The sequence below is a fragment of the Mobula birostris genome, chromosome 2, assembly GCF_030028105.1.
Source record: "Mobula birostris isolate sMobBir1 chromosome 2, sMobBir1.hap1, whole genome shotgun sequence".
Classification (NCBI taxonomy): Eukaryota; Metazoa; Chordata; class Chondrichthyes; order Myliobatiformes; family Myliobatidae; genus Mobula; species Mobula birostris.
This window is the reverse complement of record NC_092371.1, coordinates 155,125,823-155,140,547: the sequence shown is the minus strand read 5'-3', so window position 1 is coordinate 155,140,547 and position 14,725 is coordinate 155,125,823. Positions and strand designations below refer to the sequence as shown.

The 14,725-nt window shown below is 41.0% G+C and overlaps 2 protein-coding genes across 5 annotated transcripts in view; one reads left to right on the top strand and one right to left on the bottom strand.

Annotated features, from left to right (window-relative positions):
* Positions 1 to 6,877, top strand: part of smap1 (small ArfGAP 1) — a 133,527-nt gene extending 126,650 nt beyond the window's left edge. For 3 of the 4 annotated variants that reach the window (XM_072250417.1, XM_072250414.1, XM_072250406.1), the window contains one exon: positions 5,005 to 6,877. In XM_072250417.1, the coding sequence (XP_072106518.1) occupies positions 5,005 to 5,139 (135 nt within the window). In that variant the 3' untranslated portion in view covers positions 5,140 to 6,877. The remainder of the gene's footprint in view (positions 1 to 5,004) is intronic. The other variant, XM_072250412.1, reaches the window with a different exon arrangement.
* Positions 6,878 to 7,589: 712 nt separating this feature from the next.
* The window catches only part of b3gat2 (beta-1,3-glucuronyltransferase 2 (glucuronosyltransferase S)), a 52,953-nt gene continuing 45,817 nt past the window's right edge, over positions 7,590 to 14,725 (bottom strand). Inside the window, exons 3-4 of the mRNA XM_072278054.1 lie at positions 14,350 to 14,498; positions 7,590 to 7,676 (exon numbers count right to left, since the gene is read on the bottom strand). Of these exons, the coding sequence (XP_072134155.1) occupies positions 7,590 to 7,676; positions 14,350 to 14,498 (236 nt within the window). The remainder of the gene's footprint in view (positions 7,677 to 14,349; positions 14,499 to 14,725) is intronic.

The following is a 14,725-nucleotide window of genomic DNA, read 5'->3' as shown; positions in this document are numbered from 1 at the left end:
ATAAAAAGAGGTACAATATTTATAAAAATAATTTGAACTCTTTAGACTCATTAGTGTTAAATCTGAGGTGCAGGATTTTGTGAAAGTTTAAATAGCTTTAAGATAAGTCTGGAAATACTCAGCAGGTCAGGCATTTAGCATATCAAATAGAATCAGTATCTTTCTCCCACACAATCTATCTGGCCTCCTGAGTTTATTCAGTTTCCGTAATATTTTGATATTGTAAATTGGCAAAAGATAAATCTGCATGACTAACCCATTTATTTTGACAGCAGCAGTCAGAACATTAACTTCTCAACTGATAATTGGTGTTAGAGTGATGATTTGTTAGCATCAGCCCCTGATTATGATTTTTTATAAATATGGCTTTAGTTTAAGTAATTTCTTTCATTCTTAAGGGTTTCTTAGGATAGTTGAGATTGTGCCCTCTGGTCTTGGTATCTCCCACCATAGGAACCATCTTCTCCAAATCCACTCTATCAAGGCCTTTCACCATTTGGTAGGTTTCAATTAGGTCACCCCTCATTCTTCTGAATTCCAGTGAATACAAGACCAGAGCGAGCAAATGCACTTCATATGAAAAGTCATTCAATCCTGGAATAATTTTTGTAACCTTTGGACTCTCTTCAGTTTCAGCACATCCTTTCTAAGATAGGAAATACTCCAAATGAGGCCTCACCAGTACTTTATAAAGTTTCAACGTTACATCCTTGCTTTTATATTTTAGTCCTCTGAAATGAATGCTAACATTGCATTTGCCTTCCTCACCACAGACTCAACCTCAAATTAACCTTCAGGAAATCCTGCACAAGGACTCACAGGTCCCTTTGCACCCCAATTTTGGTATTTTTCCTCTCCATTTATAAAATAGTTAACCCTTACATTTCTTCTACCAAAGTGCATGACCATACACTTCCCAACAATGTATTCCATCGGCCATTTTGTCTATTCTCCTCATCTGTCCTTCCTCAAAACTACCTGGCCTTCCACCTATCTTCATATCGTCTGCAAACTTTGCAAGAAGGCCATCATTTTCATCATCCAAATCATTGACATATAATGTAAAAGGAATAGGTCCCAACACAGAACCATGTGGAACACAACTAGTTAACAGCAGCCAGCCAGAAAGGGCTCCTTTTACTTTTTGCCTCCTGCCGGTCAGCCACTGCTTTACCCATGCTGGAACTTTCCCTGTAATACCATGAGCTTGTTGCTTGCTAAAGAGCCTCATGTGTGGCGCCTTGTCAAATGCCTTCAGAAAATCCCAAGTGCACAATATCAACGGAATCTCCTTTGTCTAGCTTGCTTGTTGTTCTTCAAAGAATTCCAACATATGGCATTTTCCCTTGAGGAAACCATGTGACTACAGCCTATTTTATCATGTGCCTCCAAGAACCCTGAAATCTCATCCTTAATAATTGGCTCCAACATCTTCCCAACAACCGAGGTCAGACTAACTGGCTCCCTCTTTTGAAGAGTGGAGTGGCATTTGCAATTTTCCAGTCTTCTGGATCCATTCCAGAATCTAGTGATTCTTGAAAGAGCTTTTCTAATGCCTTCACAATCTCTTCAGGCACCTCTGTCTGAACCCTGGGGTGTACACCTTTTGGTTTAGCTTACTTTCCTACCTTCAGACCTTACAGTTTCCCAATAACCTTCTCTCTAGTAATGGTAACTTCACACTCATCATGCTCGTGTCTTCCAGAGTGAAGACTGATTACTACCTCTTCAGCACCATTTTCTGGCGGTTTGATATCCACTCTCGCCTCTCCTTTACACTAATAGGATCTGAAGAAATTTTTTGAACCTCTTTAAAAGTGTTGACTGGCTTACTTTCATACTCCATCTTTGCCTTAATGACTTTTTTAGTTGCCTTCTGTTGGTTTTTAAAAGGTTCCCAATCCTCCAACCTTACTAATTTTTGCTGTATCAATTCCCTCTGTTTGCTTTTTTGTTGGCTTTGACCGATCTTGTAACCATGGTTGCGTCATCTTGCCTTTAGAATATTTCTTCCTTTGTGGGATGTATATATCCTGTGCCTTCCGAATTGCTTCCAGAAATTCCAGCCATTGCATCCCTGCCAGTGTTCATTTCCAGTCAATTCTGGCTTACTCCTGTCACGTGCCTCTGTGATTCCCTTTATTCCACTGTAATACTGATACATCTGACTTCAGCTCTCCCTCTCAAACTTCAGAGTGAATTAGATCCTATTATGACCACTTACCCCTAAGTGTTCTTTTATCTTAAAGCGCTCTAATCAATTCTGGTTTATTGCACAACACCCAATCCAGATTAGAAATTTCCCCCTGTTGGAATCCAGCACCAGGCTGATTTTCCCAATCTACCTCCATATTGAAATCCTCCATGACTAATGTAATATTGCCCTTTCAGCATGCATTTTCTGTCTCCCATTGTAATTTGTAGACCACATCCTTGCTACTGTTTGGTGGTCTATAAACAACTCCCACTAGGGTCTTTTTAGTCTTGCAGATCATCAGTTCTATCCACAATGATTCAATACTCCCTGACCCTATGTCACCATATTCTAAAGATTTGATTTCATTTTTTTTTTTTAACCAACAGAGCAATGCCACCTCCTTTACCTTCCTGTCTGTCCTTTCGATACAATCTGTATCCTTCGACATTAAGCTCCCAGCTATAATCTTCTTTTAGCCTACCTTATTTGAATGGGTGCAGTATACAGAATATAACACCTTCAGTTCTGTATTCATCCTTTTCAATTTTGTCTACCTTTTACTTTGCAATTCATCCTGCTGACTATAATTCTGCTCTATCAATAGCCTCTCCTCACTACACATTGGTTTACAAACAGAGGCAGATACCTCATCTTCAGCACTATCATCTGCCTTTCCTACAATACTGCTAGAAATATTTGCAGCTCAGGACACTAGTTGCACCATACTCAACCTTTTGATTCCTAACTTTGTCTGAGACCTTACCAACATCTGCCTGCACAAACTCTCCACTAACTGTTGTGGCACTCTGGTTCCCATCCCCCTGCAACTCTAGCTTAAACCCCACCGTGCAGCATTAACAAAAACTTTCCCGCTAGGATATTCGTCACCCTCCCGTTCGGGTGCAAACTGTCCCTTCTGTACAGGTCCCACCTTCCCTGGAAGAGAGCCCAATGATCCAAAAATCTTGTGCCCTCTCTCCTATATCAACTCCTTAGCCACATATTAAACGGTATAAACTTCCTATCTCTGACCTCACTGGTGCGTGGCACAGGTAGCAATCCTGAGATCACAACCCTGGAGGTCCTGACCTTTAACTTAGCACCTAACTTCTCAAACTCCTGATGCAGAACTTCATCACTCATCCTACCCATGTCATTGGTATCTACATGGACCATGACTTCTGGCTGTTCACCCTCCTGCTTAAGAATATTGAGGACTCTATCGGAGATGTCCTGGGCCCTGGCCCCCTGGAGGTAACATACCATCCGGGAATCTTGCTCTCGCCCACAGAACCTTCTGTCTGTTCCCCTAAGTGACATGTGCCTCATCTCCCCCTCCCCCCCCAGCTTTCCCTTCTGAGTCACAGAGATAGACGGTGCCAGAGACCCGACCACTGTGACTTTCACTCTGTTAGGTCAACCCCTTCAACAGTATCCAAAGTAATAAACCTGTTGTTGAGGTGGATGGCCACAGGGGAACTCTGCACTGGCTCCTTAACTCCTTTCCCCTTCCTGTCACCCAATCTCTTGTGTCCTGCCCCTTTGGTGTAACTACCTCCCTGTATGTCTTGCCTATCACCACCTTAGCCTCCCAAATGAAAGTGGGTTGTTAGGTACTGCAGCTGGATGTACTTATCACAGTTGTAGTCATCAGGGACACTGGCGGTCTCCCTGCCTTTCCACATCCTGCAAGAGAGCATTCCAGTATACTGCTTAGCATCTCTACTATCCTAACTGAGCGGATATAAAGAAGGGAAGGCAAAAAAAACTTGTTCTCTAGAACTTTTCTTTTGCTTTCTCTGAGTGAATTCTTTCTTCGCTGAAACCTCGAAGAGTTAAAACCTCAAGATCACCACTGTGATTCTGTACACTCAGGTGACTGCCGCTGTACTTGCCCCACCTTCCTTTAATTTGCACTTGTTAATCAATCACAAATGTGGATTGGTTGCTGGGCCAATGCTCTATTACGCTGCTGTGACTCGTTTGCTGCTGCCTTTTCTGTTTGTGTATGAACCTGATCGAAATACCCTCCTCTCATTCTTCCGATGTCCTTTTCTACTAGTTGATCAGTTGTGAGCATCTTTTTATCTTGCAAGCTGCTCCTGTCTTTTTTGTAGCTACCGTACATTCTTTCTGATATGTTCTGTGCTGTCTCCTGTATGTTATGAGCTGTCTAAAGATGCAAACAGAGATGAGACAAATGTTCAGTAATGATGCTTCTAGGTCATTAGTTTTGTATGGATGAATTAATTTCATGCCTTTTTATCTCTTTGCATGTGTACTTACTCCTAGTGTTTAGTAGCTTTATTTTTTTCAGTGTGTTCCTAATTTTGTTTTCTCTCTCATCATTCACTCTCCATCAGCAACACATTAGTTAAAAAATTCTCACAGGGTTGTTAGCATATAAACAAAAGGAGTCTCTTCTCTTTAGATGGCTGAGTGGGATATAATTTTGTTAATATCATAAAAGCTTTATGACAATGGGTAAAATCACAAACCATGAATACAAGGCCAGAAATCCAACTGTAAGTTCTAAAGAAAATTGTTTACCAATGGAGTCATGGCGATGTGAAACTTCGAGAGGTTTAGATATATTTAAGGAGTGGGTTGACAATGACCTAAGGTTGAAGTAAATAGAGGCTCACACTGATGGATTCAAATAAGAAAATTTATGAGTCAGCTGAGATGGAATACAAGCAAAAGTATGGAGTGGTTGGGCCGGTTGGCCTACTTCTGTCTTGTAACCTATACGCAGGTGGATTATTAATAGTTTAGTGTATGACTATATTGTCTCATTTCACTTACAGATGAATCAGCAAATGGCAGGAATGAATATAAGTTGCCCAGGTGGTATGATGAGCTTCGGCCAGCCTGCAAGCACAATGGGAGGATGGACAGGTAGTCCTGCAGGCCAGACCCTCAGCACTCAGCTTTGGAAATGAATGATGCCCCACTTAATGATAAATTCCGGAATTGCATTACAGACTTGTTATTTGATCTATGTGAAAGAAAGCTCTGCTTTGACTGCTAATATTACCTAGTTGATCTAGATCATTCCTGGCAGTCTTGTTCAGTCAATCTACTGAAGTGATTCCATGGTTAAACTATGGAAAAGCAGTTTCAGAACTTTTTCTCCCCCATATGTCTTTTTCTAAAATCTGTCCACTGCAGGCTGTCTGAGCAGTGTGTAATAACTTGTGATGATGTTATTGCGTGACATGTAGTTAGTACTTGTACAGCTAGGGAAAGGGGAAGTGAAATTACCCTCTAAGAATCCAGTTCCCTTTGGAAAAAAATAATCTGCAAAAGTCCCTGTAGATGAAATTGTATGAGCCAATATATGTTAAATAACTAAATGTGTGTGTGTGTGCGTTTCAAAGCTGTTCTTGGAATACCGACCATCTTTTGTCTTGTCCCAGTCATTATTTTTGTTATAATGAGGTGGAGCAATCAAAGTTATGAAAAAAATAAATCTGGATGATAGATTAAATGATTTAAACTTTTGGTTGGGTTTAGATCCCAGGTATTGGAAGCAACTCAGGTTTGAAGTCTTTTACTGCCAGAGATCCCTAAACCATGTTGATTCATTTGTTGTGCAGACATTTATATGCATAAATCACCTCACTCCCACAAGTGAGTAATATTCATCTCTTTTTAAACAAAAGGTTACCAGTAGATTCTGTTCAAAATCAAAGCAGTGCTAATATTGAAGCACAGATTTAAACTTCAGATTGATTTGATATGTTAATGAGTTGCACAATGCAGACACATAGGTAATGGATACCCTAAAGTATCCACTACAAATCAATTTTTAACAAAGCTTAAATTCTCACCTGTATAAAGCATTGCTAGATATATTTGTGTAGGAGGTTGCAATATTATGATAAATTGCAATGGTTGGCTCTGTCAAAAATTGAGCAATCTATACATGTCAGTGGTGTGCCAACCAGTAATTTATTTTAGGCAGTAGTCACAAACTGTTCACCATATATAATGCCTCCAAATATTGTGGCATTTGTTCAAATGATGTAGAAAATTTATAATGTAATTCTAAATTTATTTTAAACTGTTTGAACCAATTGACTGAAAGTGGGCTGAGGTTTTAAAAAGGCTAGTAAAAGGAATATGTTTACAGTGTTTTATTCCTTGTTTTATGTCCCCTTTTTCGGCACAGTAACCTAAATGAGGGTCTCCATGGACGTAAGCCTTATGTGACAGATAATGATGCGGCAACAAATACTTCAGGGCAGAAATTCTATTTGAGCTCACCAGCCTGTAATTTGATGCTCATCATCTTTGGAAGGCAGAAGATCCCAGGATAATGGGCACAGATTTCAGATTCTGGAGTGCCATTTTTTTTAAAGTCCCAATTTGCAAATGATTGATATATAGTTTTTAAAACTATTGATGCTATATGATAGTGTTTAAACATCTATTGCAATAGGAATGATTTATTTTGAAGCTGAGCATTATAGCTTTGTTAAATATTAATTGCTGCTTTGTAATAGATACTTAAAATGAAGGGTTACCCATTTAAAGCACCAAAGCACTTCTCAAGACATTGAATATTCCCAGCGCTACATCCAGGTTTATTACTGCGGCTGTGTTTACATTTTATGGTGCCTAGTATAACAAATGTTATTTACCTGTATTAAATCAATTAAACCACTATCTATTGTGCATCATTTGTCTGGTGGAATTATTTACTACCCTGGTCTGGGAACATAGATCTCATTTGCCTTTGTAAGGTATAAATAGTAACCATTGTGTCCTCAGTGAGCGAGCAGTTGAAACTGATCCAAGTTCAGAAAGTTGCTCAAGTTGAATATGTTTGGTTTGCATTAAAGAAGGGTGGATGTAGGCATTTACTTATGACATTGAAAGTGGCAATTCAGCTTAATGTCTAGCAAGGCCATGCTAGCTCTCAGTGGTTCTCTGTTCTCACCACATTTGTCAGCTCCTCCAGGGGTAAGTTACAGTGGCTACCAAACTGCATGTTGTTGGGGTTGTGGGAGGAAGCCAAAGGAGCCAGGCGGAACTAAGATCACAAGAAAGTGGAAACTCTACGCACACTGGTTATGTGAATCAAACTCATCATTAGAGCTGTGATGCAGCATAACTGCCCCACTATAATCTCTGTAAATTGGTCATGCGGATATAAAATGTTTAACTACATGTGTAAAAGAGGCTTCATTTGTTTGTGGTACACCGTTTATTGAAATGAGCACTGTACTACAAACATGCAAAGACACAGCTTTGAAAACTTTAAAATAGATGTTGTGAACTGTTTTCTTTTAAAAAGTGTCCCAAGTGAATATTTAACAAACTAACAGATTGTTAGTGCAAATGGATTTAGCTGAAGGTATACCAAGGTGTTTGTGCTGCCTGGATTCTATACTTCAATGTGAATTACATCCTGGTTTTGCTTCGGCTCAAAAGAAAGGTTGGCCTTTTCAGTCCGTGTATGCCAAACAAGCACCTAAAATATAAAAAGAATAATCATTTGATGCCGTCTTTCTGGGAAAATGCTGTCAAATCCCTCTCCCTGTAGCTCTGAAAATTTCTAAAGTTGAATTAATTATCCAATGCTGCTTTAAAATTGTTGTGACTCTGCCTCCACAATATCAGGCAGTGTAATAAAGATAACACTTAATACTTTAACAAAAACTCTCATTCCCTCACCTTTTCCCAAGGGGTATAATTTCTCTAATTATTCTGTCAAAATTCCCCTCATCATTTTTAATACCTTGATTAAATCTCCTCACCCTTTCTTGATCCAAAGGCAATTGCAGTTGCAAAGTAAGTGGGAACGGATTACTTCAGCTAGCTCTGTAGCGATGAGATACAGTACAGAAACAGGCACTTTGGCCCACTATGCCTATGTCAGTCATCAGAATCAAGTTTATTATCACTGGCCTGTGTCGTGAAATTTGTTAACTTAGCAGCAGTTTAATACTATACATAATATAGACGAAAAATAAATCAATTACAAGTATATGTATATTGAATGGAATAAAAATTGTTAAAAAAAAGACAAATAATGCAGCTATAGAGGACCCTGGTCAGACCCCACTTGGAGTACTGTGCTCAGTTCTGGTCGCCTCACTACAGGAAGGATATGGAAGCCATAGAAAGGGTGCAGAGGAGATTTACAAGGATGGTGCCTGCATTGGAGAGCATGCCTTATGAGAATAGGTTAAGTGAACTCGGTCTTTTCTCCTTGGAGCGACGGAGGATGAGAGGTGACCTGATAGAAGTGTATAAGATGATGAGAGGCATTGATCATGTGGATTGTCAGATGCTTTTTCCCAGGGCTGAAATGGTTGCCACAAGAGGACACAGGTTTAAGGTGCTGGGGAGTAGGTACAGAGGAGATGTCAGGGGTAAGGTTTTTACTCAGAGTGGTGAATGCGTGGAATGGGCTGCCGGCAATGGTGGTGGAGGCAGATACGATAGGGTCTTTTGAGAGACTTTTGGATAGGTACATGGAGCTTAGAAAAATATAGGGCTATGGGTAAGCCTAGTTATTTCTAAGGTAAGGACATGTTCGGCACAACTTTGTGGGCCAAAGGGCCTACAGCACATACAGGCGCTTTGGCCCACAAAGTTGTATATATATTAAAATTATATATATCAAAGTTATATATACAAAGTTATATATATATTAAAAAAGTAAGGTAGTGTTCAGGGGTTCAATATCCATTTAGGAATCGGCTGACAGGGGAAGAAGCTGCTCCTGACTCTCTGAGTGTGTGCCTTCAGGCTTCTGTACCTCCTACCCGATAGTAACAGTGAGAAAAGGGCAGGCCCTGGGTGCTGGAGGTCCTTAATAATGGACGCTGCCTTTCTCAGACACCGCTCCTTGAAGATGTCCTGGGTAATTTGTAGGCTAGTACTCAAGATGGAGCTGACTAAATTTACCATCCTCTGCAGCTTCTTTCAGTCCTGTGCAGTAGTCCCCCCACCAGACAGTGATGCAGCCTGTCAGAATGCTCTACACGATATCTGTAGAAGTTTTTGAGTATATTTGACATACCAAAACTCTTCAAATTCCAAATGAAGTATAGCTGCTGCTTTGCTTTCTTTATAACTGCATCGATATGTTGGGACCAGGTTAGGTCCTCAGAGATCTTGACACTCAGGAACTTGAAACTGCTCTCTCTCTCCACTTCTGATCCCTCTGAAGATTGGTATGTGTTCCTTTGTCTTACCCTTCATGAAGTCCACAATCAGCTCTTTTGTCTTACTGACGAGTGCCAGGTTGTTGCTGCGACACCACTCCACTAGTTGGCATATCTTGTTCCTATACACCCTCTCCTCTCCATCCGAGACTCTTACCAACAATGGTTGTATCGTCAGCAACTTTATTTGATTTGATCTATGCCTAGCCACACAGGCATGGGTATAGAAAGAGTAGAGCAGTGGGCTAAGCACACACCCCTGAGGTACACCAGTGTTGATGGCCAGCTAGGAGATGTTGTCACTAATCCACACAGATTGCGGTCTTCCAGTTAGGAAGTTGAGGATCCAATTTCAGACGGAGGTACAGAGGCCCAGGTTCTGCAACTTCTCAATTAGTATTGTGGGAATGGTATTAGATGTTGAGCTACAGTCGATGAACAGCATCCTGACGTAGGTGCTTGTGTTGTCCGGGTAGTCTAAAGCCATGTGGAGAGCCATTGAGATTGCAGCTGCTGTTGATCTATTGTGACAAAAGGCAAATTGCATTTGGTCCAGGTCCTTGCTGAGGCAGTTTAGTCTAGTCATGACCAACGTCTCAAAGCATTTCATCACTGTAGATGTGAGTGCTACCAGGCGATCGATAATCATTAAGGCAGCTCACATTGTTCTTCTTGGGCACTGGTATTGTTGCCTTTTTGAAGCAATTGGGAACTTCCGCCCAGTAGCAATGAGAGGTTGAAAATGTCCTTGAATACTCCGGCTAGTTGGTTGGCATAGGTTTTCAGAGCCTTACCAGGTACTCCATCAGGACCTTCCGCCTTGTGAGGGTCATCCTCTTTAAAGACAGCCTAACATCGACCCGTGAGACGAAGATCACAGGGTCATCAGGTGCAGCAGGAATCTTCACAGCTGTAGTTGTTTTTCCTTTCAAAGTGTGCACAGAAGGCACTAAGTTCATCTGGTAGTGAAGCATCACCACCATTCATACTATTGGGCTTCGCTTTATAAGAAGTAATGTCTTGCAGACCCTGCCAAAGTTGCCGTGCATCTGATGTCTCCTCCACCCTCATTTGAAAACGTCTCTTCGCCCTAGGAATAGCCCTCCACAAATCATAACCTGGCTTTCTGGTACAGGCCTGGGTTACCAAATTTGAATACCACAGATCTAGATTGACGTGCCTCCTGCTTCATCCACGTCTTTTGGTTTGGGAATCTACAGTAAGTCATTGTTGGCACACACCCATCCACGTAGGTTTTAATGAAGTCGGTAACAACTGCAGCATACTCATCCAGGTTCAAAGATGAATCCCTGAATACAGTCCAGTCCACCAACTTAAAGTAGTCCTGTAGGTGCTCCTGTGCTTCACTTGTCCAAACCTTCTTGGTCCTCACTACTGGTGCTACAGTCTTCAGTCTCTGCCTATACACAGGGAGTAGAAGTACAGCCAGGTGATCAGACTTCCCAAAGTGAGGGCATGGAACAGCACAGTAGGCATTCATAATGGTGGTGTAACAATGGTCCAGTGTGTTCCCTCTGGTATGGCAAGCGATCTGTTGATTGTAATTGCTTAGTGATTTTTTTAAAATTTCAGACTGGCCTGGTTAAAATCCAAAACAATGGTGAAGGCATTAGGGTACACTGTTTCATGCGTAAACATAGAAACAGAAAACATAGAGCACGATACAGCCCACAAAGCTGTGCCGAACATGTCCCTACCTTGGAACTACCTAGGCTTTACCTATTTTTCTAAGCTCCATTTAGCCGTCCAGGAGTCTCTTAAAGGACCCTATCATTTCCACCTCCACCACCACTGCTGGCAGCCCATTCCACACACTCAGCTCTCTGTGTTCAAAAAAAAAATTAATTTACCTGACTTCTCCTCTGCACCTACTTCCAAGCACCTCAAAACTATGCTGTCTCGTGCTAGCCATTTCAGCCCTGGGAAAAAGCCTTAACTATCCACATGATCAACGTTTCCATGTTGATCCCATTGCTCAGATCATCTAAAACCTGATTGGCATTTGCTGAGATGGAATGTATACTTACCAAAATGATCCACGAGATCTCCCGCAGTAGGTAAAAAGGACGGCACTTAACTGCTAGATATTCCAGGTCTGGCGAGCAGAGTTGGGACAGCACTGGTATATTTGTGCACCGAGAAGAGTTGATCATGAGGCATACTCCTCCACCTCTACTTTTGGGAGACTCAGTTGGTCTATCCTGACAGTGTATAGTAAACCCGTCGATCAGAATCGCTGCATCTGGTACGGAAGGGGTTAACCAGGATTCCGTGAAACGAAGGACACATGCGGTCCTAATATCTCTGCTCCAGCACCCTAGCTCTGAGATCATCGATCTGATTCACCAGAGACTGCATGTTTGCCAGCGAGTATCTATATTTACCAGCAATTGGTCTATAGGTTGTTATGCATTTCAAGTTCTCATCCAGAAACATCTTGAGACATGAGAATATCTATCACCATCACTTTACTGTTTCAGGTTGCAGCTACCCTCCCTTTGGAAATTTCTTTTCTTCAGAACCTATGTAATTATCTTACTACTCACAAATCTGAAAGTTGCTCACTATCAATCTTATCTATGGCTTTCATAACGTTGTAAGCAGCTGTCAAATTTTGTCTAAAATGTGTCCTCTGTTAAACAACCCCCCCCCCCCAACCTTCAACCTGATTTTCTTCTAATGTCTTCTATGGCAGCTAAAAATTCTGGTAAACTCCTTTGCATCCCCTCCAATCTAATTATGGCTTGGCAAACAGAACTACACACAGTATGTCAGCATCCATATGCTTTCCAAGCTGCCGCCTTTAGAGTACTGTGGATTTTGTATACAAAGTTCTACCTGTTCCTCAATACTCCCTAGAACCCAACCATCTATTTGACCCTTGCTGCACTCATTTTTCATCTCATCAATAACACACACTATCTTCCTCATTACCAACACCAGCACCAATCTTTGTCATCCACAAAACACCATACCTCCTACATTCATATCCAAACTATTTAGCTTGCTTTACAGATATCCATGTAAACTACATCAACACATTAACCTCAGTGTATGTTCTCTAACCCACCCCTTCCTGTCATCTGAATTTTAATGATCTAGATTTGTTATATATCCATTAGTCAATGAAGCAAATGGGGAAAAAAAACTATCAAAAGTTTAACCAAAATTTTAAACAAACTATTAATCAGATTCATTGACCATCCCTTCATTGTAAAAAGATTTAAAAGGCAAATAATCAGCTAAACATGTAGTGAATTTCTTGTGATTTGATTTATCCAGATCTGAGAAGAATTGGTACTTATCAAATTAACATCATGCTTTAATTTTTTACCAAATGGTTTATTATTTCCAAATCATTGGTTAGTACTTGGATTACAGTATTTTCCCCAATGTAGTTTGTTTCATTCTTTGTTCCCATTAATCTATGGTCTGCCCCACTCTCCTATCAGATTCCTTCTTCACCTTTGTCTCTTCCACCCATCACCTCCCAGCTTCTCAGATCATTTCCTTACATACACCCTTCACCTCTCTCCCCTTCCCTCTCTTACCTTGCCTCACCCATTATCTGACAGCTTATGTTCCCTCCCACCTACCCCCTTTTATTCTGGCTTGTGACCTCTTCCAATCCCAATGAAGGGTTTTGGTCTGAAATGTCAACTGTTTATTTCCTTCTGCAGATGCTACCTCACCAGCTGAATTGCTCCAGCATTTTCAGTTTTGCATGTCATTCCCTGCATGTTATTTGCCTCAGTTCAAAGGAAGCTATTTTCCCTTTGAATCAGCTATAGATTCTGTCTCCTTTATCATTGCAAGTCAGATCAGCAGCAAATAAAAATTGTTTGTGCAAAGGAATCATGTTATGCCAATTGCACAGAATTGACCTGACCTGTCAAAGCAGAAAAGTACAGTGTATGCTGTTACTTCATATTTGCTTATAGAACTTAAAAATACTGGCCAAGTCTATCCCCGAAGTCATGAGAAAGTACAACAGAGCAAAATCTTAAAAAATATACACAGACATGGAGGATTACAAATACCTGGGGATACGAATTGACAATAACCTGGACTGGTCAAAGAACACTGAGGCTGTCTACAAGAAGGGTCAGAGCCATCTCTACTTCCTGAGGAGACTGAGGTCCTTTAACATCTGCCGGACGATGCTGAGGATGTTCTACGAGTCTGTGGTGGCCAGTGCTATCATGTTTGCTGTTGTGTGCTGGGGCAGCAGGCTGAGGGTAGCAGACACCAACAGAATCAAGAAACTCATTCGTAAGGCCAGTGATGTTGTGGGGATGGAACTGGACTCTCTCATGGTGGTGTCTGAAAAGAGGATGCTGTCTAAGTTGCATGCTATCTTGGACAATGTCTCCCATCCACTACATAATGTACTGGATGGGCACAGGAGTACATTCAGCCAGAGACTCATCCCACCAAGATGCAACACAGAGCATCATAGGAAGTCATTCCTGCCTATGGCCATCAAACTTTACAACTCCTCCCTTGGAGGGTCAGACACCTTGAGCCAATAGGCTGGTCCTGGACTTATTTCATAATTTACTGGCATAACTTACATATTACTATTTAACTATGTATGGTTTTATTACTATTTATTATTTATGGTGCAACTGTAACGAAAACCAATTTCCCCCGGGATCAATAAAGTATGACTACTACTATGACTAAATAAAAGCTGAAAATGCTAGATGCACTCAGCAAGTCAGGCCACATCTGTGGAAAGAGAAACAAAGTGAATTTTTCAGGTCCAAGACAGGAACGAGCTTCAACTTTTATCTGAGGTCCAATTGGTCATTTTGCTGAAGATGTTGCAATTCTTAGTGCTCACACAGATCCTTTCCGATCTTGGTTCAATAGTGACATAACAGCAATCAGTAAAAACCAAACTAGCAGCAGCTGGTGTTATAGATCAGTTAATACATGTAGTCATACCTTAGTGCAGTTAGCAGCTTTTGGCTCAAGTTCTTGGACAGTTGTGATTTGTTTCAGAAAGTCTGATTCCTGCATGCCAGGCTGTGATCCACCTCGTCTGAAGACGGCTTTAGGATTTGATAAAATAACTTTCAAATTCACAGCAAATCCTATATGAAAACAAAACAAGAACTTGCTTTTGTATTTAAAAACAAATGGGGTTGCTTGGAGAAATCCTTCCATAATGTGCTTGTATGGTAGCTTTCTGCTTTTTATGTACCATTTACCATTTGCACTGGAGTGGTCAGCCAAAGTGGTTTTGAGTGATCTCTTGCCCATGCTAATGTAAAAGGCAAGTAGACCTACTTGTTTTCGTGTGCACAGTTGATCATGCCAA